Raw genomic sequence first — 27978 nt, 5'->3', positions numbered from 1 at the left:
CCACAGACTGTCTAACTTTCCGGAAACTAAGACACGAGGCGAGCAAAACATTTTCCACCGGCTCTTTCTCTTTGTCCATCCACCACCGTGCTGAAGCAACATCCACAGCAAGACCATGGCGAATGTTGTCGATACAAAACTATATGACATTCTCGGAGTCTCTCCATCCGCAACTGAAAATGAACTGAAGAAGGTAATTCCACACGAAAGGCCGAACAAATTGTGGAATTGTACTATTGTCTGTTTACAGTTCCCAACTGTTAAAATAGCTACGATCAGGAAATGCGTTGCTATGCGCAGCTAGCTAACGATAGCGGTGAATTGGGCTAGCCTGCTAAACCAGTAAGCTAAGTGGCCTGGATGTTCATATGACGCTGCAGCTCGTTAAACGATTATGGGTGTTCATGTGATTTTTCATTGTCTAGCTACGGTCAGCTCGGTATTTTTTATTATCTTTAACATTGCAGTTAACGTGGGTAACGTTAACCGAAAGCGAGATTGAGGTAACTAACGATTGACTTCACGTTCGCTTTAGCTCAGGTGTTTGCCATGGAGCTAGCTAAGCCTGTCGAAGGTTAAGGAAAAGGTAGTTTGTGTGTCCCAAAGGCTGGAAACTCGTAGCAGCTAGCTGACTGACACACATTTGTGAGGAAAGCGTAGCAATTTAATGACATGAAGCCGACTTGAGTTTTAACCTTTGGATTTCAGATACTTGGATTAGCGTTCACTGAACGTCAGCTCAGCGGTACACCAATTTAACGTTAAGTTAACGTAAACGTTTGACATTATATAGGGTCATATTTTACAAACATCATTGCAGTGGAGCCTAAACGTTTTTCACTTCCAAATTCGTCGAGCCAGTTTATCATATAATGCGAAAGATTAGCGGTGGGTTAAATTGTTATCGTCAAATCATCCTTCGCTAGCATCAGCTAGCTGGCTACACACAGGTATCATTATAACCATCTGATTGTGCGCATTTTTAGACACAATTCTAAGGTTAAACGTTTTTGTTGTCTAGTTTTTAACGAACTATTTCTATTGTCTGACCCTTACTTGACTTAATTTGACTGTTTAGCCAACACTTTGGGGTAAACAGTTATCGATCGTCATGTGTGGCTCGTGTTAGCAAGAGATGCTAATCAACATACGCACGTTAACTTAAACCATAGCGATTAAATTGTCAGACATTTTGAACTGCCGGTTTTGACAAAGGGGTAATTCCGGGTGTCATGTATATGAGTAACTGTCGTCCCCTTTGGAAACGGTTAATCAGTTAACAGGAGACCACTGAAGATAAACTTCACGTTATGTAAAAGCTAAACGCAGTTACAGGTAGTGTTTTGCCTGCGAAACATTAGGTTTCGTCAGGGAGTTACATGTGATTACGCAAACGTTAGATAGGATTCCTTCATGTGAGTTTGAGTCATGCCGGTGTGTAAATCAAGTCGACGATGCATGTCTACAATTAACATGATATTATTTAACAAGGCGTCATCTTTTGTCTACTTCTAGGCATACCGGAAACTGGCGAAAGAATACCACCCTGACAAGAACCCAAATGCTGGTGACAAGGTAAGATGTTAGTGACAATCCCCTCTGGTTAAAACTGAAAAATTTGTCATCATAGCTGTGTTTTTAATAAATATTGGATGGGTCGTGCTGTTTCTCTCTAAATGGAAATGGGAGCTAAAATAAAAAAAACAAAAACAAATGTCAGCTTGAATGGTTTGCTGCCTCACCAAAAATGATTGGAACCAGATTTTTTTTCCTTAAGCCATTTTTAGGTGGTTGTTAAAAGTCCAGTATGGTAAAGGAAAAGACAAGAAAATCTGTTTAAAGAGATCGGTGGTCAGATAGCCATTTACAAAATCAATTTTGGTCATGCTACAGTAAAAAATATATAAATACAGCCACAGTGTGAAGACCAAAAGCCTACTATTTTTGGTGCATATGAAACCTGCATGCATATTTTCTCTTTATATTTTCCTTAGTGCTGACAGTTCTCTAAAATTACTTTACATTTTTGTTTTACTTTTCTTTCTAAGCCTTGATATTAGCTTGAGCCATTATTTTGTTTATGAATGTGCAGCATTTCCTGAGCTCCCCCTACAGTATCATCACAGACCTCCCTCCGCTCTACATAACATTGTCAACAGCTTCTAAAGTAGCATTTCTGGAATATAAGTGGAAACATTAAATGTTAAGGCCCTCTTTTCCATCTTTTCCCATGGCAGAGTGCCATTTTCTCAACAGGGGACCACATTGTTAGTAATAGGAAATGGCAACTCGAGAATTGAGCCTGGCGGAGGTTATTTGTAATAGGGGAAAACATTTGAATCGTTTGTGTGCATGCGAGCTTAAGCATGCTTTGCCCAGAATGTCGTCGCTTTCGTTCCCACCACAGCTGGGGTAAAAGACTAATTGAAATCTTACTAGGTCCTGTGTGTCTTTCGCAGAATATGGTTGATAATTATTGTTCCCATATGAACCTAACATGGAAAATTATTTTTTGTTAGCCACTTCAGTCCTCTTACAGAGGCTTCTGTTGTTCTAGCTTGTAGCATCACTAGGTCAGTTAAGTTATTGGTTGCTGTTTTGTGTGTGCCTTAATTTGCTCTGCAGTTCTACTGTTCTGACTAAGTGCATCTTGTTAATTTTTGTTTTTATTTATTTTCTCCCAAAACATAGTTCAAAGAAATCAGCTTTGCTTATGAGGTGCTGACCAACCCTGAAAAGAAGGAGCTTTATGATCGCTATGGAGAGCAAGGCTTGCGGGAAGGAGGCGGGGGTGGCCCAGGCATGGACGACATTTTTTCCCACATCTTTGGTGGTGGACTCTTTGGTGGTGGACTCTTCATGGGCCAGGGGAGTCGCTCCAGGAATGGAGGTCGGAGGAGAGGAGAGGACATGGTCCATCCACTCAAGTAAGAGGAAGCTTGCACATAAATGCACAGACTACTTGAGTGTACTCCAAATCCTCTGTCTTGTGTCACTTCACACTATGTAAACATCACAACAACATCTTTTTCTACAGGGTGTCACTGGAGGACCTTTACAATGGCAAAACAACTAAACTACAACTTAGCAAGAATGTACTGTGTAGCACTTGTAATGGGTAAGTTGTTTAACCATTATGGTGCTGTAGTCCTCACTTATGTCTATTATTTAGTCTATTGCATCGTTGGTGTTTTGTTAATCCTGTTACGTGTTCTCAGTTTAAACTCTCTGTGGGTGTGTGTATCTATGCAGGCAGGGAGGCAAGACGGGTGCGGTACAAAAATGTACAACATGTAGGGGGCGTGGCATGCGCATCATGATCAGACAGCTCGCCCCAGGGATGGTCCAACAGATGCAGTCTGTGTGTACTGACTGTAATGGTGAAGGTAAGGGGCATGTTGATCCAGACCATGATCAGGCATTTCTTCTGTGTATCATTAGGTCTGCCTCACTTTGTGCTCTCTGTCCAACCCCAGGGGAAGTTATCAGTGAGAAAGACCGCTGTAAAAAATGTGAAGGCAAGAAAGTGGTGAAGGAGGTGAAGATTCTGGAGGTACACGTGGATAAAGGCATGAAGCATAGCCAGAAAATTACCTTTGGAGGTGAAGCTGACCAGGCACCTGGCATCGAGCCAGGGGATATAGTCCTTGTCCTGCAGGAAAAAGAGCATGAGGTAGGTGGGCCAGTCTGCAAATGCAGTAGTTATATCCATCTTACCCTCCCCGCTGTATCCCCTGTACACTCTGTGTCATGGGGGAAATGTTTTTGTTTTTTTAATTTAGGACACAGTTTTGCTTGTATCATAGCTTTATTTGTCGGTTACTAATTTTTTTCTTGTCATATAAAGGTGACCCTACTCCTAAGCTAACTTCCCTCACCTGACCTTAACTTTCCATTGCTAGATTCTTTAGAGCTTGAATTGCTTTGTGGGCTGCAGTTTCCCTGTACAGTTCCCTATGCATAAAATGTACCACATATCTGGAACATCCGTTTGTGTTTTTTGGTGCCTGCTACATCAGCCACAGGAATGTGGGTGTAGAAGTGGCAGCATATACATATACTGTACAATGAGCTGTATAGGGGTGGAGTTTATTATACATCAGTGGAGGGGGTTTATCGTGTCTCCTAGAAAAATGACAAAAAAACAAAAGACAAATTCAACTTATAGCTGGAGTCTAATTGCCAAGTCAGTGTTCATATTAATAATAATAATAATATCCTACCTGAGCACTACCACCAATGTAGCAGTTTTGGGAGTGCTGTGGTATTTTGTATGATTGACTGTGAAAATGTACACGTGGAAAACTGTCAAAATACTCATATGTCAGAACAAAAATTAACTCAATTAGGAAGGGTGGATTTCTCTGGATGTATTGTTCCATATTGGGAAGCAGACAGAGGAGAACCTTTTGAGTTTTCACAGTCTGCACACTTACTGTGCCCAGGTAAGCGAGTTTCCAGCAGTGAAGCAGTTAGGTGACCTGTCCATTGTGTTTCCCTGTCTTTAGTCTTACGTTTTGGCTGGACTCCACCCTTCCTTGAAAGAAGATAGTTTCTGTATTTGCTATCTTTAAAGGAATGATAACAGTGAGTCCAGTGCACTGCTGTATATCATTAGTGATTAGTGTCATTTGTTTGTTTTTTTTTCTTTTCTGCAAAGATATATTACACAAGTCAGTGTGCTGTTCTTTGAGTCCTAAAGGCATGCATATCTTATTTCCATATGTTGAATACAATGAATGCATTCTGGTTTTCCACTGTGATATATGTGCGTAACCAGTTTCTTTGTGAGTCACATTTTCCTTGTGCAGGTTAGAAAATTGACTTCTATAATTTCTGTCAGGTTTACAGAGTTACATGAGCAGTTTGTGTCAGCAGTCATATCCAGCTGTCTGAACAATGAGGACCAGGTTGTCTTGATATTGCTGTGCAGTCAGAGCTGTGCATTGAAGACATGGGACAGATTAAAAAAAAATCCAATTCATCACAATTTTTATTTGAATGACCCAATATTGATTCTTAAAATCCCAAGATTGATCTTTGCATTTGCGCCTTTTCTAAGTAAACATGTACATCTTTTCTGAATGTTACGTGTTTACAGTGGTTACATGTTGTCAGACAGTCAGTAAGGGCTTCATGATGTGAGGCATTTCTGTTTTGTGGAAATATAGTTACTACAACATGCACAAAAGGTTATTTTAAGTTCAAAATTAACATAGATGATAGTTACATTAGCTACATGAGTCACTGTTATTCTGGCTGTTTTGTAGCCAATATAAAGATCACATCTACATGAAGGACACACTGAATAAAGACTGCACACTACTCTGCTCTGGTGGTACAGGTTTTTTACTGTTCTTGCTAAACTGTTTTTCACATGTAGGCCTTACAAAATAAACATCATGTTTGCTTTTGCCAAGGAAAATTAACACAGTTTTATAGTCAGGAAATGTGTTTCCAGTTTGGCCTGCAATGTGTACTTGACACAGTTTATTTTTAACACCACAACAGTATTTCTCACTTGTTGAATGTAGAAGAAGAAATGTAAGATCCCAGGATTCATTCTGAGGAGCGTGTTACAGAACATTGGTATATATCAGATGTAACTGAAGCATCAAGACTTGAAACGAATGGAATCACATTGAAATGAATCAGTTCTTGACTTTGTGAATCCAAATCAAATCTGAAGATCAGTGCGAAATTCTATTGATTTGATAAAGAATAAGAATTTACAGATGTTCATGCTGTAGTCGGACCAGAGGCGCTCTCATACACAAATGATTTGGGATGGTGTTTTAACTTTGCACTCATACAGCACAGCACTTCAGTCAAATAAGCGCCAGCCAGCTAAAGGCTCTAGTGTACCACTGGACATCAACACATTGGGCTTAACTAAATCTGATTTGGAACATGCACTCAAAGCCAAGCTTTCTTTCACCGGTTGAAACCAGGTCAGCTTGCTAACCAGATCACATCTGTGGCAACAAATACTTAAGAGGTGCCTTCATCAGTAATTGGGCTTTCCTTGGTTCTTGAGTAAGATAATGATCTGAACCACACCTCTGTGTTAATAATAACATGATGTGGAGACAGTAATCTATAAACAATTTGTGAGACAAAGTCCCACAAGTGCCTGATATTTCTGGGTGGTGCTGCTGCTGCTGCAATGATGAGCTGGAACTACTGGTTACACAATAGTTTTTATTGTTGTTATGCTTTTACCATCTAGCAGCTGAATCTTAATTGTCACAGGTAGCTGCTCCAGCCGGTCTTAATTGGGTTTCCTCAGCAGGTTGTACAAGTCAGGTTACCTCTGACAATGCAAACTAATTTTTATCTGAACTGGAACAGCAGTCTGAGCTGTAGTGATGCCCCTGGCACTTTGTCTCAGGAGGCTTTTATCATTGATGTCAGAATGTGTCAGTGGATGGTGGAAGCAAAGTAGTTTACTACAGCTGGCAATAGTAATACAGATAGCGTTGACTCTAAAGAATCAGTACTCTAGATGTTGATCTGCCACTCCTATGATAATACATGGGAATAAGGCAGAGGGATCAGCTGTGTATTATATCATAAACCTTAAACCATAAACACCAGTTGTTGTGTTAAGAGCAAGAGTAGTTTCGCATTGCATTCAGTAATATAGGAGAAGTTGAACAAATGTTTTCGCTTGCAAAACAATAGTAAATTCAGACACCAAATCTCTGGAGATTTTTGCACAAATGTAATCTATAATGTTTAATTCTGTAGTTTGCTCTTGCAATGCTGCTTTTCCACCAGCAGATGCTGTGTACTCTGATAATGTTTTAGACATTCACAAGGAACCAAGTTGTCCCTAATTGATATCAACTCCAAAGTCCATAAAAGGTTCATCTACCAAGATTTTTAATCATCTTTCCTCTGAATTTTCAGACATTCAGGCGAGATGGCAATGACCTGTTCATGAACCATAAGATTGGGCTGGTGGAGGCGCTGTGCGGCTTCCAGTTTATGCTGAAACACTTAGACGGCAGACAGATCGTTGTGAAGTACCCTGCTGGCAAAGTCATTGAACCAGGTAAGACTCCTGCTGCATTAGTGTGATGAGGAAAAATGCTTATTGACATTCAGGCACATCTTGTAAACACAGATGAAATGATCACATGCTGCATTAAGCTGTCTAAATTTTAAACACTTCAGAAAAACAGCTGCAGTGATAAAAGCCTTATTTTTTAGTCGTGTAGCATCTGACAAAATCAGCATTAACTCAAGTCAATGATAACAGTTTTTTGTGTATTCAGCTACATTGGCACCACCAAAGGTTCACTTCTTTCACCGGGGGGGGGGCTTAGGTCATCCTTTTGTAAAATCTCCGTTTTCCATTTTCACACTGAAACACGAAGCCAGTGTTTTTAAGGTTTACACACTATGGAGGCTGAGGGGAGACAAAAAGGCTGTTTTCATCTGGACGGAGAGCTGAAACAAAAAGTAAAACCTGCATTTACAAATGCAACTGTCTTAATGTGGATATGCTCAGACTAGAGTCTCTGCTCAGAGCTGAACACAGTGAGGAGGCATCTTTTCAGAATGTACTAGCGAGTGGGGTCATCAACATCCTCAGTGAGTTCTAGAAAGACTTAGGAAAACTTACCAAACACCTTTCTCTTAGACGCATAGCTCTTACTGCGGTAGGGTACCTATACACCATACAGCTCATGGGATTTAGTAATAATACAGTATGCAGCATAATTAAATAGGTGTCTATAAAAAGTATGAAATTTCATAAAAATAAATTGTGCAAAAACCTTTTGTTTTTCTTTTCATTTTTCTTTTTCTTTTTGTTTGTTTGTTTTGTTTTTTTTAACACACTGCATCTTTTACAGGCTCAGTCAGGGTGGTGCGAGGAGAGGGCATGCCCCAGTACCGAAACCCTTTTGAGAAGGGAGATTTGTATGTCAAGTTTGATGTTCAGTTCCCCGACAACAACTGGATCAGCCCTGAGAAACTTGCGGTATGACACGTTACTCCTTCTTTTATTGATCTAAAATTATTGATCTGTTGTTTGAGAAAAAAGGCTGTAGATTAAACAATCCTGAAAGGAATCATTAGTTGGAGCCATACTGTGAATTTTGTGTCTTTTTGGTAAGGACATAATTTACTATGTCGTCTGCACACCGTTTTAAATGTGTGTTTCAAATTCAGTTGGATTTCAAATCATTAAAAAAATATTCTAGGCATCTTATAACATCAATTTATTGGCACCATATCAAAATCTGTAACTGTTGGTGTAGATCAACTCAAGCGAGTAAACTCACATGTTCCTCAGTATGTTTTTAATGAGAAAGCTTAGGCCAATACAAGGAAGAATGTGCTGCTAAATTTATCCATTAATTCTGTTCAGGGATTAGAGCTGTTCTGGCCATTAATGGGTTACTTACTGAGCACTTATATCCACACAGTACTACTCCTCATTCTCCCTGAAGCTGTTGCACTCTTGGCCCCACAACCATCTGACGCTACTGCGGTTAGAAAACACGCTGAGACAGTCTGTTAAAGCTGCATTATGATGAATGTTGCTCATGTGTAGGAGCTGGAGGACATGCTGCCCTCACGGTCAGAGCCGCCCATCATCACTGGAGACACAGAGGAGGTGGACCTGCAGGATTATGACGTCAGCCAGAGCTCGTCATCAGGTAACCGCAGAGAGGCCTACAACGACAGCTCCGACGAAGAAAGCGGACACCATGGGCCGGGAGTACAGTGTGCCCACCAGTAATCTCATACTCTGTCTCACACACACATATGATCCACGTACTACTTTGGATGAAAATGTATGAGTTGCAGAGTAAACAAGGAGGTAGGTCAGGCTGAAAAGGCTTGGTAGTTCCTCAGACACAGATCAGATATATTGAATCATGGCACCTGGAGTTGTTGATTATTGTTATTGACTGTGTGCTTGGATTATTTTGAACTTTGTCTGAGGAACTCACACTGGGGCAGCCCAAAACTTATTACACTGCGCCTGAAACAGACAAACAGTAACTTCAGGTAGAAGTCAGATTAAGTATTTAAGATTTATCAAAACAAATGGTTGCCCCAGTGAACACTGTGCCCTGTAGGACCATGATCTGGTGTTCAAGGTGAACCCCCCCAACCCCCCACCCCCCCACCTTCTATTCCTCTGTCACCCCTGTATAAGTCCATTCCCATCTGCTAATGCGAACTCCAGATCAAAGGAAGGAATGTTTCTTGTTTGCTGAGTGTGTGACTTGCATTTTGTTTTCATAGTATTTACAATAATTAATTTAAAAACTAACTAATGTGCATACACAGATAAAGCAGCTGAGTAATGTGACGTGCAGATCCTTGGACTTGTGTATTCATGGACTCATCCACTCAGCGCCATACATAGGATTTGTTTCAGATTTTTACAGCTTTATTTTCTTTGTAGGTTTTTACTTGTGTTATTCCTCTCTTTATATTTTAATTCCAACAGAAAATTGGTTATTGTGTATATCATTGAACTGGTTGTTGGTAAGCTTCATCAGCTGCTGTATTCAAAGCTGTGTGATTTTTAAAAAAGAAAAATGACAGGTGAAAATGAGAAAAACCTATAGCCTGTATCTGTGCTGAGACCATTTGCATGTAAAAAGCTTTGGTTCCCGCACTATCAAACATCAGTCAAATAAAGCAGCAGACTTCTTAAGAAAATGTCTATGAAGTTGTTGAATAAATTGTTGAAATATCATGCACTTTGTGTGGTTCCTTGTTTTTCTTCATTGGCATTAATAATCAAACAAAATGACTGAAATACCCCTGTTTGTATCTAGCCAAGATAGCTTTTGAAGTCTTTGTTGCTGACACTTTTTGTCATCACCCAAACACCAGAGGGATGCACAGAATTTCTGTGGCAGTCAGAGCCTGACAACACAACAGTGGAAACAAAAACAGTTCAACAGTTCCTTTCCAGAAACAGTGAGTAGAACTAATCCACAAATACAGTCAGAATTGATTGCCAACTATTCTCGATAACTGTTGATGGCAAATACCACCTGCCCAAACCGCATGATGCCCATTTTAGATCTATCTTCTAATCTAAAATGTTTCCATCATCAGTCAGACCCCATAAACATGAGCTCACACTCCATTCTCAGTGCAAGCTGAGTAAATGGAAAGCTGTCCAGACTAACCACACTGTTGGAGTCAGGTATTGGAGAGAGATAATCATTACATGCACATGACAGTTGAAATATGCATTTGTTGAAAAAATAAAAGCATTAAATGTTTTTCTCAATTGCGTGAATGGGTTTCTATGTGTCATGCAGGTAGTTTGGTCTAATTGTCCAGGTAATTTTGTTGACTGTATTTTACCAAATTTTCAGGCAAATGAACATTAAATGAGCTGAGGGTTGATTTGCAACATTTAATTTAAACTAGTAATTTTTCACAAAAAATTGCAAAATGGGGAAACTGCAAAATATGAGCCAGGAGGAATCCAAGCAATGCCACCATGACTGTCAAGAAACACAACTCAAGCTCAATAAAGGGCCTTCAAGTGCTTGAGACCTTGGGGCCACATTTACAAGTGCCTTACAATTAGCAGTCCTTCTACATAGCGCTTAAGGTCCAGAGCAAAGATTTGTTAAGAGCTAAGAACGCTTGTGCAAAGTATTTCGTTGTATGTAAGAGATACTGTCTACAGTGACTGGTTGACATTTGTCAACACACAGGAGCATGAAAAGGAACTGCATTGCATTATATTAGATTAACATAATAATAAATTATTACATTAAATTAAATCAATTTATTCAAATTACATTCTTGAATCAAATTACCGTAATAAAACATTTAATTTAAAAAGTATTTTTTTTAATTTACATTTTTAATAAATGCTGTACAAAAATACGAATTTAGAAAAACATTAACATAACGAGGCACATTAATTCTTTCAGACCTATAATTTAGCACTAAAATACTTTGTGAATTACTCTCTGACCAACAACATAATAGTCCTAAAGTTGGGACTGAATTGCCCTTATTTTTAGGAATTTCTCCCTGTATGTATTTACTTATATAAAGTGGGTGGCATGAACGTATCACATATTTAATCAAAACTGCCAGGCGATTAAGTCATAAACACCTAGATGCCAAAGCGCAAGAGAAACTACCCCCCGCCCGCATCCGTAACTCTACATTGTAACTATTTGATTACACCTGTAGTCGTGGCCTATCCTGCCCGTATTGTGTGAAATTAGTTTCACGTGAATGCCAAACTTGCAAAGTTCCCACCATATTACGACCAATGTGAGTCTTCAAACACTGTTTAGAAATATGCCTGAAAAGTCCGTAGCGAAAGAACTAACGTTGGTCAGGCAACGTAAACGTTATCCGAAAGCTAAAGTAAAAGTAAATGAACAGTGACGTCAGTGAAACGAGTATAAGTGGGTCCTTAACCCAGTTCTTCATAAACGCCTCTTTTGACTCCTGCTACCACCGGCGCCGTGGCTTAGTTGGTTAAAGCGCCTGTCTAGTAAACAGGAGATCCTGGGTTCGAATCCCAGCGGTGCCTTTTTGCGCTGCGTCTTTCCACTGTCCCATCAGTTCGTGATTTAATCTTCCTTTTAAGTAAAATCAAAGGTTAAACAGTACACTGTATTTTTTCTAGAATCGTGTTCCGTGGTTTTAATGAAACTAAAGACATATAATGTAAATGTACTGTATATGTAGCCTACTGTGTCAATTTGCAGTCCATCCATCTGACCATATGAGGGCGAAAGTGAAACAGTTGACTGAAGCAAGAAGCCGTCAGACTACAATGGAGGGACTGGGTGAAGAAAATTCTGAGGCAGCCGCATCTGCGATGAACTCGTCATTTCAACAACGCCGTTTATGGCGTAATCTATAATTCAGAGTAGTGCCTACAGTTTCTACACAGCTGTTTGTTCCATTCAGTCCTTGTGTGAGGTGGAAAAGGTGACCCATAAACAAAGAATAATGTGGACCACTTTGTCTCGTTAGATGCCGAACACAGAAAAGGACCACAGTTAGAGCGGAAGTCAGACGGTTTCGTCTTCAAAATAAGACCTGCAATACACGTTTTAGTCGTATGGGACTTTGTTTAGTCTGTGAAAACACACCTTAGACCATCATTACAGTATGCACGATTGTTATATAACATAAAGCTGTAAAAGACCAAATCTTTTAATAATTTTGGTATATTAATAATGCTTTGTTGTTATACAATGTTTTGTTCGCACACTTGTTCTGCATTAATGTATACTATTTTATTTCCATGTTCAATTTCCTCACCTTTTCTGGCTATCTGTCTTGTTATCTATCTACCTTTAATGTTGATCCACTTATGTTTTTGATGCCTTATTCTACTTTTGAAATTGTTGCATTTTAATATTTTTTTTTAATTCTTCTCCTTTTCTTCACTCTTTTTTCCTGACAAAAAGGGAGAAAGAGGGAGAGATGGGGGTGTTCGTGGATTTTTTTTAGACGGATCAATGTGTCAGACTGAAATTTGAAACTAATCAAAGTAAAATAAGATCACAATTTAGTGACTTTTTTCTTTTTGACACCAGGCGTTTTTTATGTTGATCACTGTCAGGAAATTTAAATTACATTCACTCTGATGGAAGTTTTAATGGATACTTTTGAAAAATCTGTAGATTAGTCATTCCGTAAGTACATATCGTGTTTGTGAAACTGTCTAAGTTAAGTTTATGAAATAACACCTGAATAAGGGTTTACGACAAGTATTTCCTCGATGCATTATTACTTGTAACCGTTTGGTGTTGCTCAAAATGATTTAGTGTGGCTTTTATTTTGAAGACAATAACCGGAAATCGTGTGGTTTGCTTTAGCTGCCTTTACTCTTGTGTATTGGCTGTCGCTGCAAAGGACAAAACGCTTTTTTTCACAGTGAGGATTCCTCGGTGTGCACGGTGTGTGTGTGCTGGAAGTAGATGCGGGAGTTTACCTGGAGGACACACATGTCGAACAAACAGTGGAGACTGTGCCCGAGATAATAGCAGAAGTCCCCGCCGGACCATGGGACTGACGGAGCTGCTGCTCGGACTGCTGTGGTTCCGCTCTGCTGTGCTCTGTGCAGGTGAGCAAAAACAATGCATCCACACTGCTGTGATGTGTAAATGGATGTCTGTACACATCCTTGTCACATATCTGGGCCGCTCATCCTAATGAGAACAATGTAGTGTGCAAGTGATGCGGATCATCCAGGAGAATTCATTGAACAGATTGTATGTTTCTTGGTGGTTGTTTGCCTCCTCATCATCACTGAAGGTGCTGTCGTTTACAAAGCTCCTAACACTGATCATCACAGCAGAGCACTGCTATAATATCTCATGTTCACACCCGACCTAGTGGATGTTGTTTTGCCTGCTGCTTTCTCCTGTGACACTTTGATAAAGTGATACGGCAGATGAAGACAAAAATGTTTTCATTGTTGTGATCGGATGGAGTGACAAGATGAGCCTATCATTGCACAGGAACCTGCGGGGCTATTGATCTGCGGTGGGAAAATGATCAGGGTTAGTGTGGAAACATGGATGCTCTTTCACAAATGTGATGCTGCTATCAGCATTACATCACTGCTTCTCTGCAGGCAGCAGGCAGTCACCCCCACCCCCTCCTCTCTATTATCATATCCCTCTCTCTATTGGCATGAAAATAAAGGAGAAGGCTGTCAGACCAATAGACAGGTCAATATGTTACTGTGTGTGTGTGTGTGTGTGTGTGTGTGTGTCTGTCTGTCTGATTTCTGAGAAAAACCACCAGCTTTTGCACAAACACACACTATCCCAAATGCATGTCTGTACTTGTTTGACCTCGCACCTTTGCACACAAAGTACTCTGAAGAACAGAGTCTCTCTCTCTCTCTCCCACACACACACACACACACACACACACATCATTCTAATCAGCTTCAGACTTTTCCAGCTGAGGTAGTACAAAAAATATTACAGTGAGGCCAGTATCTCTTTATGTCATTTTTTTCAACACCCTTTCAGAGCTTCAGCGGATTCAGATTTGTTTTTTGAAAACAACAAGAATGAAAAATTGCAGGGCTTAGTATTGTAATACAGCAAAATGAAATCTAAAACCAAACGCTTAATCGACATGTTTTTCTCTCAGGTACTCTGCACAACGTCAGTGGTGGAAAGTATTCTCTACTTCCATACACTTTTGAAGTTCTTTATACTTCATTTTTTTGTAGTTTGTGTTATTTTATTCCTCTACTCTACTACATTTCAGAGGGAAATGTACATTTTACTCCATCATGTTTATTGAACAGCTACAGTAAATAGCTATAGTTACTTTGAGTTTAAGATTTTAGATGTAAAAAAAAAAAACCCAAATGAGCTTATAGAATATTATGCATTGTGGTGGAATCTGACCCTTTTGGCAGGTGACACCTTATAACATTTCTATGGACTTGTTAGCATTTGAACAAATTGCATTATGTTTCTGGTTTGACATACTGTTAACAACAAGAGAACATTAGAGGAGCAAGGAGCTGGGTATTCACTAAAGTAAAACATTAGAGTTGTACTCCGTCTTCAAAACACAACATGTGTTGTAGCTGCAGTACATTCTGTTCTGTTGAGGCTGCTGTGGGTAGAGGAACCGGTACAGTGGATCTCCTCGAATATCTGTTGCTGTTATCTGACTCGAAACATTTTGACAGGAAATGAAGTCACAGTTAAAATGATTTGAATTTGTGCATCGGTTTGGCAGAAATGAAATACAGCAGCGTAAATAAATGGAACTCATGTAAACATAAAGATGAGACTAAAAACCAGTGAATTTAATTTCTTAGTAGATCCTGAAGATTTGTCCGACCTGCCACCATCACATTATTCTTTGACTTTAAGTTTGAAGGTGAACGAAACTGCACTAATTGCTATATCGTATGGTTACTTTAATTTATTGATGATCATAAAAGATGTAATTTAGAACATCTGCTGTTGAACTGTGATCAAAAACTCAGCGTCATTGCAGCAAACTGCAGCTCTACTTTACAGACTACTTTGTCCAGTCTAGTTTCATGTGTGTGTGTGTGTGTGTGTGTGTGTGTGTGTGTGTGTGTGTGTGTGTGTGTATGTGTATGTGTGCGTGCATGTGCGTGCGCGCGCTGAGCTAGCTGTGTCTGGGTAGTCGATATCCATCACTGAGCTCTAAATGATTCCTCTTCCCGCCCCCTGCTTCACTCTGCTGACTTCACTGATTCATCAAGAAAGCTTGAAACAAACACACACACTCAGCAGAACTGAGCTGACTCCATGCTGCGTGTTAGCGTTGGATAGTCACTGTCAAGCAGTTCAGCTAATGCTCTGTCTCTAAGGTTATGGTTAATTAAGAGGCTTGTTCGACAGCTTCTTCTTGCCTGTGTCTCATTTCTACTGTGGCATTAAGCAGTAATGAGATGATTAAACATTGAACTCATTGCTCTATATTCTTGTTCTCAGCACAAGACAGACAATAAATCCCTTCCATTGGATTCTTTGCCTGCGCTTCACGCAGGCCTGTGTCCTATTCCTGGTGCTCCTCTTGGCCACCTCACACTGTGTTATTCCCTGGAGCCATGGTGCGATGGCAGCAGGTGATGCTGTTGCCTTGGCTGCCAGTTTGACTGCTGCTGCTGCTTGGCCCTGTTTTGGCCCCCATGTGATCAGCACAAAGCTCCTCTGAAAGGCACTGAGGTCATTTGTCTTGCAGAGGGATTGTTTTGAGCAGTGATCAGAGACAAAAGATGAGAACTGTATAAAGCAGTATATACATTTTGAAGAATGAATGTGGTGATGTCCTTTTATGCATTACAGTTCCTGCTACTGGCTAAGGCCATAAGAAAGTCTGCGGCTGTGCTGGATGTATGTTTTAATAAAAGAAAAAGAGTGAGTGGTGTGTGTGTGTGTGTGTGTGTGTGTGCGCGCGTGTGTGTGTGTGTGTGTGTGTGTGTGTGTGTGTGTGTGTGTGTGTGTTGTGTGTGTGTGTGTGTGTGTGTGTGTGTGTGTGTGTGTACTGTTCTGGGAGTAGCAGTATGGATCCTGCTGAGCATGCATAACTCTTCGTCCATCATACATAAAGGAACAGATGATATCTCTCTGGTGAAAAGTAGTGTAGTTTCCCTCCTTAGAATTCAAGATGACAAAGATTCCTCATGAATATATAAAACGTAGGAGAAAGTTCATAGATCTACTGATGTGATATGTTCACAAGTGCTAGTGATATTCTCTATTTCTTTTCTTTTTTGTCAATAAATCCTTTGAAAAGATCAAAACCAACAATGGAGTAATCCTTTTAACAAGTATTTTCTGAGAAGCCAGAGCAAGTGCTGAACAATCCAAAAAAGAAATCATATTGTGATTATGTTATGAGTTACAATTTTAGTTGGAATGATTGTTTCTGCATTTTTTTTTCACTGATAAAAATCGATGCTCTCTTATGTCTGGAGAATATGATTTGTAGGCCAGGGCATCTCTGTAGCACCGCAATGGTTATGGTATTAATTTATGGTCTGTTATGACTCATTTTACTTTTATCAAAAAAACTTCAACTCCTGCGACGTGGCCATATTGCGATTTTGATAATATTTCAATTCATTGTTCAGCCCTAGTTAGAGCTTGATATACCTTATTTCCCTGTGTCAGAGCTCCACTGTTGTTCAAATAATATTAATAACACATCAGTGAACTTGACTGATGCACTAGGTGACATATTCCTTCATTGCCATGAGCCCACCAAACCATCATGCTGCTACAAATACTCACTAGCACAAAAAATATGTGATAATCCGCAGCTGAAAATAGTTCCCAGTACCGCTATTTACTCGTGTTTGAATAACATTTGCCAAAAACGACGGTACCCGGCTGTTATAGTAAGTTATTGAGATTTTTTTTAAAAGTTAGTTTTTGAATATTTACATTCATTTCTTCAGCAGGAACAAATGAGCTTGGGTGCACCAGACAAGCTGGGAAAGTCAGAAAGTATTGAGAGATGGACTAACTCGTTGTTGGCTTCAGGCTTTTCATGGAATTTGTTGACAAAAGCAAAAAATACAGAATATGGACAGTCTTAGCTTTTAATCAACGCATTGAAATTCTGCCTTCTCTCTCATCTTGATTTCTGCTGAATAAGAGCACCGGTACATTTGAATAATGAATGCGTGCATGTGAAGCTAAGGAGAAGTTGCTACCTGATTAACTAACTAGATGTGCAATCGCAGCACAATGACTAGATGAATGAAACTCTGTGGAGTAGATTTATTCATTTTGTCTCTTGCCATCTGTTTATTCATCAAGATCTAACACTGTAACATAATAATACCTCCTCCAGGTCAGTCACCTCACCTCATCTCCCTGTCTCTTTGTTACCCAGCAGGCTGCAGTGAGCGGGTGGAGGTCCATACAGAGCGGAGGGGTGTGATCTACAGCCCCTCCTGGCCTTTAAACTACCCCGCTGGAGTCAACTGCAGCTGGCACATCCAGGGAGGTCAGGGGGAGGTCATTACCATCAGGTAGAATCGCTCACACATACACTAACACGCACCTGACGTTTGTTTTTGAGAAAGCACCTGAAACGATCAATGCTCTGCTCTAGTTTCCGAAACTTTGACTTGGCCGAGTCGGGGAATTGTTTGGGAGACTGGCTCCTGCTGACTCCTACGTGGAATGGGGAATCCAGGCTGTGCGGCTCTATGTTGCCTCCACCCGTCATCTCCACCAGGGGGCGCGTTTGGCTCTACTTCCACTCTCATGCCAACAGCTCCGGGCAAGCCCAGGGCTTCCGCCTCTCTTACATCAGAGGTAAGTTGGATGCGGGAGGATGCTGAGGTTATCTAGTTTTATAAGGTAAAATATGTAAATGATCTGAAGGATGAATAATGAAATTGTCAGTAAAGTTGAAGCAAAAGATACCAGAGCTGTGAGTCGTGCACTAATTTATCACACTAGTTAAATCATAATGCCCTTATTACACCCCGTCGTTATAGCAGTATTTATATTCCTCTTATATTGCATAGAAATATGTTATCTTGTCACTAGACATTGATGGGTCTTGGCTCTACTCTGGGACAATACTTGAGTGAATAACTGCATTGTCTGTATGTTTTCAGGAATTTCCTTGTGGCTTTCGGTATGCCTCAGCAAATCACACAGTTGAGGTCTGGGACACTGGATCAGGCTTTAGAGTAATTCAGACAGTGTATTAAAATGTACAAGTGGAGATTAGCTGCCAGACTGAACTGAAGAGTACTAACTACTACACATTAGGCAGCGTTGATTTTTATTATATAAAATGATTATTTTTGGACTGGTTTCCTCTTTAAGCTGTTGTGAGTGCATGTGCATTTATGATTGTAATGACATGCTAATTCTTTTTCATCTGATCTAGTGCTAATAAAGTGCACGTGCATAGGCAAACTGTATGTGTATATACACATTCTGCTTGATGTTGCACTATACTGCAGTAAATGTCAGTTTTTGTCAGTTCTTTCTCTTCTGTGGTTCCAGTCTGATAATTATTTTCCTGTGCAGGTCATCTGGGTCAGAGCAGCTGTCAGTCAGATGAATTCCTGTGTGGGAATGGGAAGTGTCTTCCTCGCTCCTGGAAGTGCAACGGTCAGGATGAATGTGGCGACGCCACCGATGAACGCAGTTGCTCCCCCCCTCCCACTGAGGCCCAGCCTGGCGTCTGCCCCTTCGGCTCCCTGCCGTGCACCGAGGTCCAGTCCACCCGCTGCCTGCCTGCCGCCCTGCGCTGCAACGGAGCCCGGGACTGCCCTGATGGGACGGATGAGCTGGGTTGCCCCGACACCACATGTGGCAAACGTCTGGGGAACTTCTATGGCTCTTTTGCTTCCCCAGATTTTTTCCGGGCCAATCGCAGCGCTGTGACAAAGTTGAGATGCTCCTGGCTGCTAGACACCCAGGACCCGAAACCCATTGTGCTGCAGCTGGACCTGCAGCTTGGGCCTGGAGATTCACTGCATGTTTACGATGGCCTGCTGCAGCAGGCGGAGCATCTCTTACAGGTGTTGTCGTATCATAACAACAGGCGCCTGGCGCTGCTGGAGTCGAGCCGAGGACAGATGAGTGTGTTGTACATGGCCCAGCCTCACAGCCCTGGACATGGCTTTAACGCCACATACCAGGTAGTGCAATCTGGGATTACTGCATCTTGTTTTGAGAAAGCTTGAAACCTTTCATTCATCTCCATCTATTTTTCAAAAGTTATGATTTAAATCTACCTTCTCCCACTGAAGGTTTTTTTCCCCATGTGTCATAAGGATTCAACTCTTTTCTGAATAGTTTGGTTGATAGAGAAAGTAACTATTCTGTTGGTGCAGAGAACACAATCATTCAAGCAGAGTAAATCATCCTATTGGTGTCCAGACCGTGACGTATTTCTCTTCCACCCTCCCAGGTCAAAGGTTACTGTTTTCCTGGCGAGCACCCCTGTGGCAGCGATCAGGGCTGCTACTCTGAACGGCAGCGCTGCGACGGCTACTGGCACTGCCCGTCTGGCCGTGACGAGGAGGCCTGCCCGACATGCCCAGATGGGGAGTTTCCCTGCGAGGGCGGTACCGGAGTGTGCTACCCAGCCTCGGAGCGCTGCAACAACCAGAAGAGGTGCCCGGATGGGTCGGACGAGAAGAACTGCTATGACTGCCAACCTGGAAACTTCCACTGTGGGACTAACCTCTGTATCTTTGAGACATGGCGGTGTGACGGGCAGGAGGACTGCCTGGACGGGAGCGACGAGAGGGACTGCCTGGCTGCAGTACCCAGGAAGGTCATTACTGCAGCCCTGATTGGCAGTCTGGTCTGTAGTCTGCTCCTGGTCATTGCCCTCGGCTGTGCCCTCAAACTCCACTCACTCAGGAGCAGAGAGTACAGGTGGGGACACGACAACTCTGTCTTTTTGTATTCAGCATTTATTACTATCATTTCTTACTTGGTTTTATAGTTCCTTTTGATTTATTTAATGTTTTGTCATCAATGGTCAAGTGAAGCCCAAAGATACACTGTCACTCACTCTATTACTGCATCTTATTGCTGTTGATGGTGCAGATGCTCCAGTGACTAAATGACCCACAGCGTTTTCCACACTAAGATGTTTTCTTTACGGCAAACTCCAACTCTCAACACTTCTTTCCTCCTGACCTGTTGTCTGTCTGCTCTTTGTTCTTCTCTGTCTCTCTCCCTCTGTAGAGCCTTTGAGACTCAGATGACTCGCATGGAGGCAGAATTTGTTCAGAGAGAGGCTCCGCCCTCTTATGGTCAGCTGATCGCCCAGGGTCTCATCCCTCCAGTGGAGGATTTCCCGGTATACAGCCCCACCCAGGTAGTGCGTTCACACATAATTACACATTGAGGGACGTGTTTTCCTGAAACTGGATTTGAGTATACAGGTGTGACAATTGGTTTTTGAATGGGCAGAACTCTCTGCATGAAAGCGAACAAGCATATTTCCCAAAATCTCAAACTATACAGTGCTGCAGAAATGAGTCCTAAAACCCGGAAATAAGTTAGCATTTTAGCACTTCCACTTCGTCACGAAGTCTATGGGTTTTTAGTTAGATGACTGAAATAAGGTCTGTGGTTAACACAAGCAAATAGACATTTTCACGTTTTATTATATGACATAAAATACATCAGTAAATACCACAGTCGTGATTCTTTAAGCTTTTATGTCTCTTCAAAAAGTCCGGTTGCTAACAAGCGGCTAAATGAGACTACAGATGTTGTCAGGGATGTTAAACGTCATTACGTCAAACACACTACTCACCAGTCCACCTTTACAGCCTCGTTGTGTTTATACTCACGCGATTGTAAACTATTACTAACTTTGTAAGAGGAAAGGCTTTTGTTGAAGAGGTAAGAGCTAAGTCAAACTCTATGTTGGAAGTTTAGCAGTGGTGACACTGAAGTCATGCAACGGTGGTGTAGTTTGTTAGCTTTTTAGTTCTGGTGATTGTATTGCTTCAAAAATCATAAAACTGGTGCTCATGTGTGATTATCTTTCTGATCCAAAAAGTGCGCTGTAATGCTACTGCTGCACATAGTATGAGATGTGATTGCATTTGAGTGGCAGAATGGATCCTTGTAATCTTACACAACAGAAAATAATTTGGTTATCCAGAGGAAATGGTCTTTTGAGTTTAAAGCTTTGAACTTAAAATCAAAACGCACCAACAGCTTTGATGGAGCTCAGGAGTCATCCTGAGGAAGACTGCTGCCCTCCAAATGATTTCACTGAATCAACTTCAAATCGATCCACCAGGCATAAACTGCAGCTTTGTCTGGAAACAGGAAATCAGGAGGATAAAAATAGATGTGAATTGAATTGCATTTACACTACTGCTCGCAAGAATAGGACGGTAAGTGGCCACTTTATCTGGTAAACTGAGCTCGACAGTTAGATAGAAAACAGAATTATAGCCTCTCTGTGTCTTCCTCTGCCCTCCCTCTCCTGCAGGCCTCCATGTTACAGAACCTGCGGCTGGCGATGCGCAGACAGATCAGACGTCACTCAACGCGGCGCTCCACCTCTTCCTCCTCTCGACGGCGTCTCGGGCATCTGTGGAGTCGCTTGTTCCACAGTGGAGGGAGAGCCAGAGGCCACGTCCCACTGTTGGATCCCCCTGGACACACACAGATCACACTGGGGCTCCACAGCTACCGAACAGTGGGGGAGCAGGGGCCTCAGGCCAGGGCCAGGGATCAGCTTGGGGATGAGGTTGATACAGTGGGTAGCGGCTCCAGCTGCTCAGCCACTATGGATCTGCAGCCCTACACGCCAGAGAGCCCTGCCTCACCCCTCTCCTCGCAGTCAGTGGACAGTCCAGAGGATGAGGAGCCATCACCTGTTAGCAGGGAAGGCACCAGGGCTCCACAGTCTGAGCCTCCCACTGCTGGTCAGAGTGACTCTTCAGCCCACAGTGGACTTCCTCCTATCCCCCAGGAAGCCTCTGTGTCTCTATGCCACCCCCGGGCATCTAGGAAACTAGTTCTGGAGCTTGCTGTCAACCTTAAAGGTGTTTCCTTGAGACGTTACTCCCCTCTAGGGCCCCTGTCCCCTGTCTCACCCCCTGTGTTTCCCAGCAGCTCCCAGACAACAACAACCCAATCTCACCCACAGGTTCCAGAGGTGACCTCACCCACTGAGCCCTTGTCTTCTTCTATGAAAGCAGAGGACAGTGACAGCCCCTTTACTGTGGAAGTGCCAAGCAGGGACAGAGGAAGCAGGGATGAGAGGAGGAGGGAGGGCAAGAGCAGGCTCTGCAGGTTCAGCAGGACCCGTAGCGAGGAGGGAGGAGATTCGGGGAGGGAGACGACGCCATCCTGAAAAATTTAGGAAGATACTCTCCATCGCCTCAACCTGGTGTTGACAATGTCTGCTCTGCTAAAGTGTCCTTGAAATGTGTCCCCACCAGATCCGGAGGTCAGACCCGTACCTTAGCCCGCCACATGGAGGAGGTACAGTATCAAACCCAGTACAATATAATTAAGTCCATTCAACACTCTGAATGCTTAAAAATCTGCGTATGCACAGAATTATGCACATGCAGCCTTTTCCTAAGATTATTAAAACCAGCATTGGTAGTGCTTATGGTGTGTGTTGTAAATCTCTTGACTCATGTTGACTCCCAGGATAAAATGCAAACAGATTTCTCTGTTTAACCTGTTCGAACATAAACTTCTCATGAGTCTGTTCCAGAGAAATCACACAAAATTCTGGCCACTAGTTCCAATACAATATTGGCAACGTGTTCGCCAAAGCAGCCTTTGTGTCGTTACCCAGAGCCATTACACACCGCTATATACTGTGAACCGTTAAAGCCTATTGAGTGATCACATATGAATTTATCAGATTAATGATGCTCTGCTCCGTCTTATCCCCACTTTAATGTGTGAGCTGGTGTTATGATTTTTATTGTATGACATTTCTAGACAGTCATGATTGGCTGTCGTAATAAAGGATAAAGCTGGTAATATTTTATATTTTTGTTATTGTTTGAAAAAGCCAAAACCAGTGATGCATTTGTTCATCTGTCAATAACTTTCGACTTCACCTGCCTATGTGTATACTTGCATCTTTTTTAAAAGGCTAAATAATTTTCTAAAACGCCAGGGCAGTGAAGTTTTCAACCATAACTCAAACAGGAGTAAATAGCGCGTTTGTTGGTGGACTATTTTCAGCTGTGGACTAATACACATTTGGTGCACTAATGAGTATTTGGGACAGCAGGACAGTGAAGAATATGCCTCCTACAACAGTGTGACTCATTGATGAGTTTTTAATCAAATGGAGTTCTGTGGCAGGTATACACTATTTCAAGCTACACAAACAATACTTGTTAGGAGGATTAATACATTGTTGGTTTTGGTATTTACACTGGGATCTTTCCGCAATAATATGAACTATAGAATATCACCAGACTTACCTTCTAAATGCAACTTTGAACCAACCAAAAGTTCGACATTTTGGGAAATATTATTATTTGCTTTCTGGCGGAGAGTTAGAGGAGAAGACTGATACCACCCTTCCATTGTATCTATCCATAAATTATATGGCTACACCCAACCATTCAGCTCAGGTTAGCTTAGCACAAAGGCTAGAAACAGGGATAGCTAGTGAGCATTAAAGGTGCAGATAAGATGACTTTGTTGCCTTCAGAAAGAGCCAGGGAAGCTGTGTTTCCAGTTTTCATGCTAAGCTAAGCTAACAGGCCGCTGGCTCTAGTCCTTATGTATTTACAATATGAGATGACTCTTAGCCAAACAACAAATAAGCATAGTTTCCAAAAATGTCAAACTATTCCATTAACACTTGTGCAGTCTCAGTGAATCATGCAGCAGTTCAGTCATGCCAAACCTTTGTCAGTATTTATTCAACATGTATGTTTCGAGTGCTAATCTTCTTCAGTGACACTTTGACCCCTTTTTACAAACATGAAGAACTTTTTCGTTAAGTTTTGGAAGATTTTTCATCATATTTAATCAGTTTTAAAAACATATACGTGGATGGAAACTGAGACTGTGAGTCCTCTTACTCTGTTCACCTCCTCTTCCTTAAATCAAACCCTACCTGTCCTCTCCATGCAGCCTTTCGTCATTTGAATGAATCCACCTGTGCGCTCTGATTTTTATTCAGTGCAGTGAAGAATCTATGTGCATATCCAATAAATGTTAGAAAGAGAGTCACTTGAGAAGACTGATTGTTTGTAGAGTCCTCCTCTTCAGTGGTGCCTCTGCAGTACTGCTGACTGCACACTGGCCACAGCAGACATCTGGACTGCTGGTTTATTTCAGTGGAAAATCACATCTGTGCTGTGGAACTTTGACAGGACGTTAAAGTAAAGACCTCTATTCTTCAGTCGTCAGTGGAGATCTATACTAGTTCTTCTTCATATTTCTCTTTCTGCCTTGACAAACATTGAACTTGATTAAACCTGGTCACCTTGAGTGTGTAAGACTTTTTGTAAAGCCTGTCTGTCCAAGGTATGACACTGGTAACCTTTTGCTAAACACTGTTGGACTTAAAGAATGTACCCATTTCATTTTTGTTGAAATCTGTGAATTTCTCCCTCTTTTACTGCAGGATATTGATACTGAACATTAAAGTCAAATAATCAGTGTAGGTAGGGAGAGTATGAGAAATGACCTGAAGCCAAATTCTGGTAGATTTTTAGCTGCGGCGTCAGGTGTCGGTACTAAATACACCGTCATTCCTGCTGTTTTTCCTTTAAATGAGCTGAACGTGCCATTCTACCCTCATGTGCTTCCTTCTTATAGAAGTTTTGCCGTAAACAGCTGCTACATGTTATGTGCCATTACAGATGTCTCCATACCCATTTCCAAATAATTTCTGCCCAAGGACCTGTTCTGGTTCCTTTTCCTGTCTTTGAGATACAGAGAAATACAAATCACTTTGTATTTTTCATTCCTAGCTATACTCATTTTTTTGCTCTTTTTTCCCCATTGTACCTCGTGTTTTAAGTTCAAAGCCAGCCTGTCCATATTTGAGTTTAAGGGAAATAGTTAGCTGCTGTTTGAAAGTATGTCCCTACTTGCTTTGCGATGTACAGATGTGTTATAAATGCCTTAATGGTTTTTCATTGCCATTGTAATGATCATGGACATTTTCATGAATCACAGCTGTGGTTTACATGTTTGAAGAGATTAGATTTGACTGTGTGTCTGAACGCAGATTTATGATATGACACGTAAAAAACCGACTGCTATGGAGTTACAGTGCACTACTGCATCAGGAATCTTGTCTCTGGGATTATTATGGCAGCGGAGTTGCGGAAAAGGAAATGTCTTCCAGTGACCTTAGCTGAGTGTATTTACATGTTTCAGTGATAATCTGCAAGATTCTTGTTTATTCTGATTTTGATGACTGTCTTTAATCATTTGTAGTGTTCACTGCAACCAACATATTATAGAAGATGATTTAGTAGCCAATTTTAATTTGTATGAGTGCAAATGTGGTTACGCTATGTTTTATGAACAAGTTGACTCACAGGTAAATACACTGGATCAAGGCCATTGGACAGGATAGTTCTACGGAACCAGGTTGTCTGATAGTGACATCCCTTCTCCTTGCTGTTTGATTTTGAAGCTTCTTCCCCGTCAAAGGCTGAAGTCGTCATATACTGTGTTTGTATAAAGGCATTTCTCTCATTTTGAGATCTATATTTGTATATTTTGTGCTGAAAGAGAAATGCCACCATGACATTGTGGGGTTTGCTGATCAAAACCCTGCAAGATACATAACAGCTTTCTGTTTATTAGTCATTCTTTTTCTGTGCCTGCAATTAATAAACTTCAAGCTGGTTATCATTTGAATTTTTTAGTGGACGAAATACATAAAGCTGTATAATTTTTATCAGCAATATTTTGTCACTAATTTAACAATACTTGTAGTGACTAGTCACCTTTGTTATATTAGCTAAATGCAAATATTAGCATGCTAACAGTGACAATGCTAAGATGCTGATGTTTATCAGGTATCATTTTCTTATAGTTGCTACCTTAGTGTAGCATATTGCTAACATTTGCTTACTAGCCCCAAGCAGAACTTGTGACCTGATGAAAACTCTCATCCCCCAGCCCAAAAAAAACATCATGCTTCTCAAAAGCTGCTAGATTTAATAAGCAATTACACTGTTATTCTTGTACAACTTTACACTCGAGTCGTTTACAAAATACAGAGGCACACCCATCAATTGTATAGTATGTAAATGTATGTAACGAATGTGTACAATGAACAAAGAGTCAGTTCCTTGTTTATGGTTTGATCACATTTAAAGAAAGAATAAAAACAACCAAAGGAGAAAATCAGTTAAGTAATACAGCAGGAGAAGAGTCTTCTTTCACTTTGTACCCCATTTTCTTACTGATGATAACTTGTAAGTGTTTACTCATTATTGGTCACACAGGCTGTAGGGACTGTATTTTGCCACAAGATGGAGCTGTATCTTCTAAAATCTAAACTCTGTACAGAACACAGAGGGGCGACACAAAAGATGAATCTTCCTGCTTTGGTGAGATTTCTGAACTATGTTCCGTAAAGAGCTATGTTTTGTGTCATATGAGGTTCAATTTCCATTAGTAAATTGAATTAGGATTTACATACTGCTATTTAAGGTGGGAGAAAAAAAAAGAAGTAGGATCACATCCTGCTAAAGCCAGCTAAATGCTTTACATCACAAGCACCACCAATCATTTCTCCCCACAAAGTCACCCATCGTCTTTTTGATTTAAGTATTTTTAATTTGGTAAGACTTTATTGTACCTTTTATTCCACTACATTTGCCTAACAACTGTAGCTGCTGTTATTTTAGGAAGTGAGGTTTTAGTCAACAAAAGCCTTCCAACAGTTGAGGGGTTTGAATCCCTTAGAGAAGGTTATAAAGTGAAACAGATACAGGAAGTGATGAGTTTGATTAAAAACAGCTTAACACCAGGAAGACAGCAAAGAAGAGTGGATGAGGGTGCACGAAATAGAACAAATGGGGAGACTCTTACCTCAAACCATTATTTCCACCAAGGCAACATAACACATGAAAATTTCCGTTTCGTGAACACACAGTAAGTGACAGCAATGCTGTGCTCTTATTTCATGGCAGTGCTTTACTACAAGATGAATGCTGTAAATGTGTGATGAATGTATGGCATTGATTAATTGTGAAAGATAAAATTTATTCAAAAATAAATATGTTGTTTAAAGTACTGACTCAGTTTAAAAAAATGTCAATTTGTCATTTGTAGGTGCAGGTGAAGTGATACATCTTCAACATCAAACAAGTCCAGTTGCCTTTATTTAGTACTTAAATGATCCACCGTGCCACCATGCAAATGCTTGTGCCAGCATCATCTGGGGAAAACTCTTGATTCAGGGGTTGTTGGTAGCCTCCTCTAAGACTCCAGGCTCGTGGGTAGGAGATTGCTGTTTTTTATTGTCTTCTGGGAGGTCAGTTTAAATCATCTACAGCTCCTAAAACAGTGGCGTGTCAAACAGTGGTGGACTTGAGAACCACTACTATTCAAGCCATGGAACCCTTTCTTGTGTTCTGGGAAGAGGACCTGTAATGATCCAACAACCCTTAGCTTCAAGCAGACTTTCTTCTGGCTCGATTTTTCCCAGGATCAGTGGAACTTTAAATGTAATTATCAACATCTTCTCTGGCAGCGGGAGAACTAGCAGCAGTTCTTGCTGTGAACATGGAAAAACAAGAGTCAGTTCTTGATGCGGTTGTGGAAAAAGCAGCTGCAATACATTCTGGTACCACTTGCAACGTGCCAGCAGAATGAATCACAGGATATGGTGATAAGTAGCATTATTAGATATAGCAGCATAGCAGCTGCAGTTCTAGCTGTGGTCCAGGAAAACCCACCTGCAATTCTTTCTCTGACCATAGTCAAAAAAGTTGCAATTCTTGCTTTGGACATGTTTAAATAAGTT

At 41.1% G+C, this 27978-nt stretch overlaps 2 protein-coding genes and 1 non-coding gene across 3 annotated transcripts; all 3 read left to right on the top strand.

Annotated features, from left to right (window-relative positions):
* Positions 1 to 47: 47 nt before the first annotated feature.
* On the top strand, positions 48 to 9144 carry dnaja2 (DnaJ heat shock protein family (Hsp40) member A2). The gene is made up of 9 exons (XM_022745277.1): positions 48 to 193; positions 1516 to 1575; positions 2692 to 2927; positions 3038 to 3118; positions 3253 to 3386; positions 3477 to 3673; positions 6913 to 7057; positions 7863 to 7990; positions 8567 to 9144. The coding sequence occupies exons 1-9, from the start codon at positions 116 to 118 to the stop codon at positions 8753 to 8755; spliced, it is 1248 nt and encodes a 415-aa protein (XP_022600998.1). The 5' UTR covers positions 48 to 115; the 3' UTR covers positions 8756 to 9144.
* Positions 9145 to 11474: 2330 nt separating this feature from the next.
* On the top strand, positions 11475 to 11548 carry trnat-agu. The gene has a single exon. It is a non-coding gene; the product is annotated as a tRNA-Thr (tRNA).
* A 1348-nt stretch (positions 11549 to 12896) lies between these two features.
* lrp3 (LDL receptor related protein 3) lies at positions 12897 to 22353 on the top strand. Its single transcript, XM_022741955.1, has 7 exons — positions 12897 to 13096; positions 17386 to 17521; positions 17605 to 17810; positions 18540 to 19156; positions 19429 to 19901; positions 20217 to 20349; positions 21484 to 22353. Exons 1-7 carry the CDS (start codon positions 13036 to 13038, stop codon positions 22351 to 22353), a joined length of 2496 nt encoding a protein of 831 aa, XP_022597676.1. The 5' UTR covers positions 12897 to 13035.
* The last annotated feature ends 5625 nt before the right edge of the window (positions 22354 to 27978 follow it).

This window comes from Seriola dumerili, unplaced genomic scaffold (assembly GCF_002260705.1).
Source record: "Seriola dumerili isolate Sdu_G_001 unplaced genomic scaffold, Sdu_1.0 BDQW01000003.1, whole genome shotgun sequence".
Lineage (NCBI taxonomy): Eukaryota > Metazoa > Chordata > Actinopteri > Carangiformes > Carangidae > Seriola > Seriola dumerili.
The sequence above is the reverse complement of the archived record's forward strand: the minus strand, read 5'-3'. Positions and strand labels throughout refer to the sequence as shown.

Bases quoted from the DNA above. Each gene is read 5' to 3' on its own strand.
- lrp3 (XM_022741955.1), top strand. From the start codon at position 13,036: ATGGGACTGACGGAGCTGCTGCTCGGACTGCTGTGGTTCCGCTCTGCT. The intron at 19,902-20,216 runs GTGGGGACACGA...CTCCCTCTGTAG, and splicing joins CTCAGGAGCAGAGAGTACAG to AGCCTTTGAGACTCAGATGA. The intron at 20,350-21,483 runs GTAGTGCGTTCA...CCTCTCCTGCAG, and splicing joins CGGTATACAGCCCCACCCAG to GCCTCCATGTTACAGAACCT.
- dnaja2 (XM_022745277.1), top strand. From the start codon at position 116: ATGGCGAATGTTGTCGATACAAAACTATATGACATTCTCGGAGTCTCT. The intron at 3,119-3,252 runs GTAAGTTGTTTA...GTATCTATGCAG, and splicing joins CTGTGTAGCACTTGTAATGG to GCAGGGAGGCAAGACGGGTG. The intron at 7,058-7,862 runs GTAAGACTCCTG...CATCTTTTACAG, and splicing joins TGGCAAAGTCATTGAACCAG to GCTCAGTCAGGGTGGTGCGA.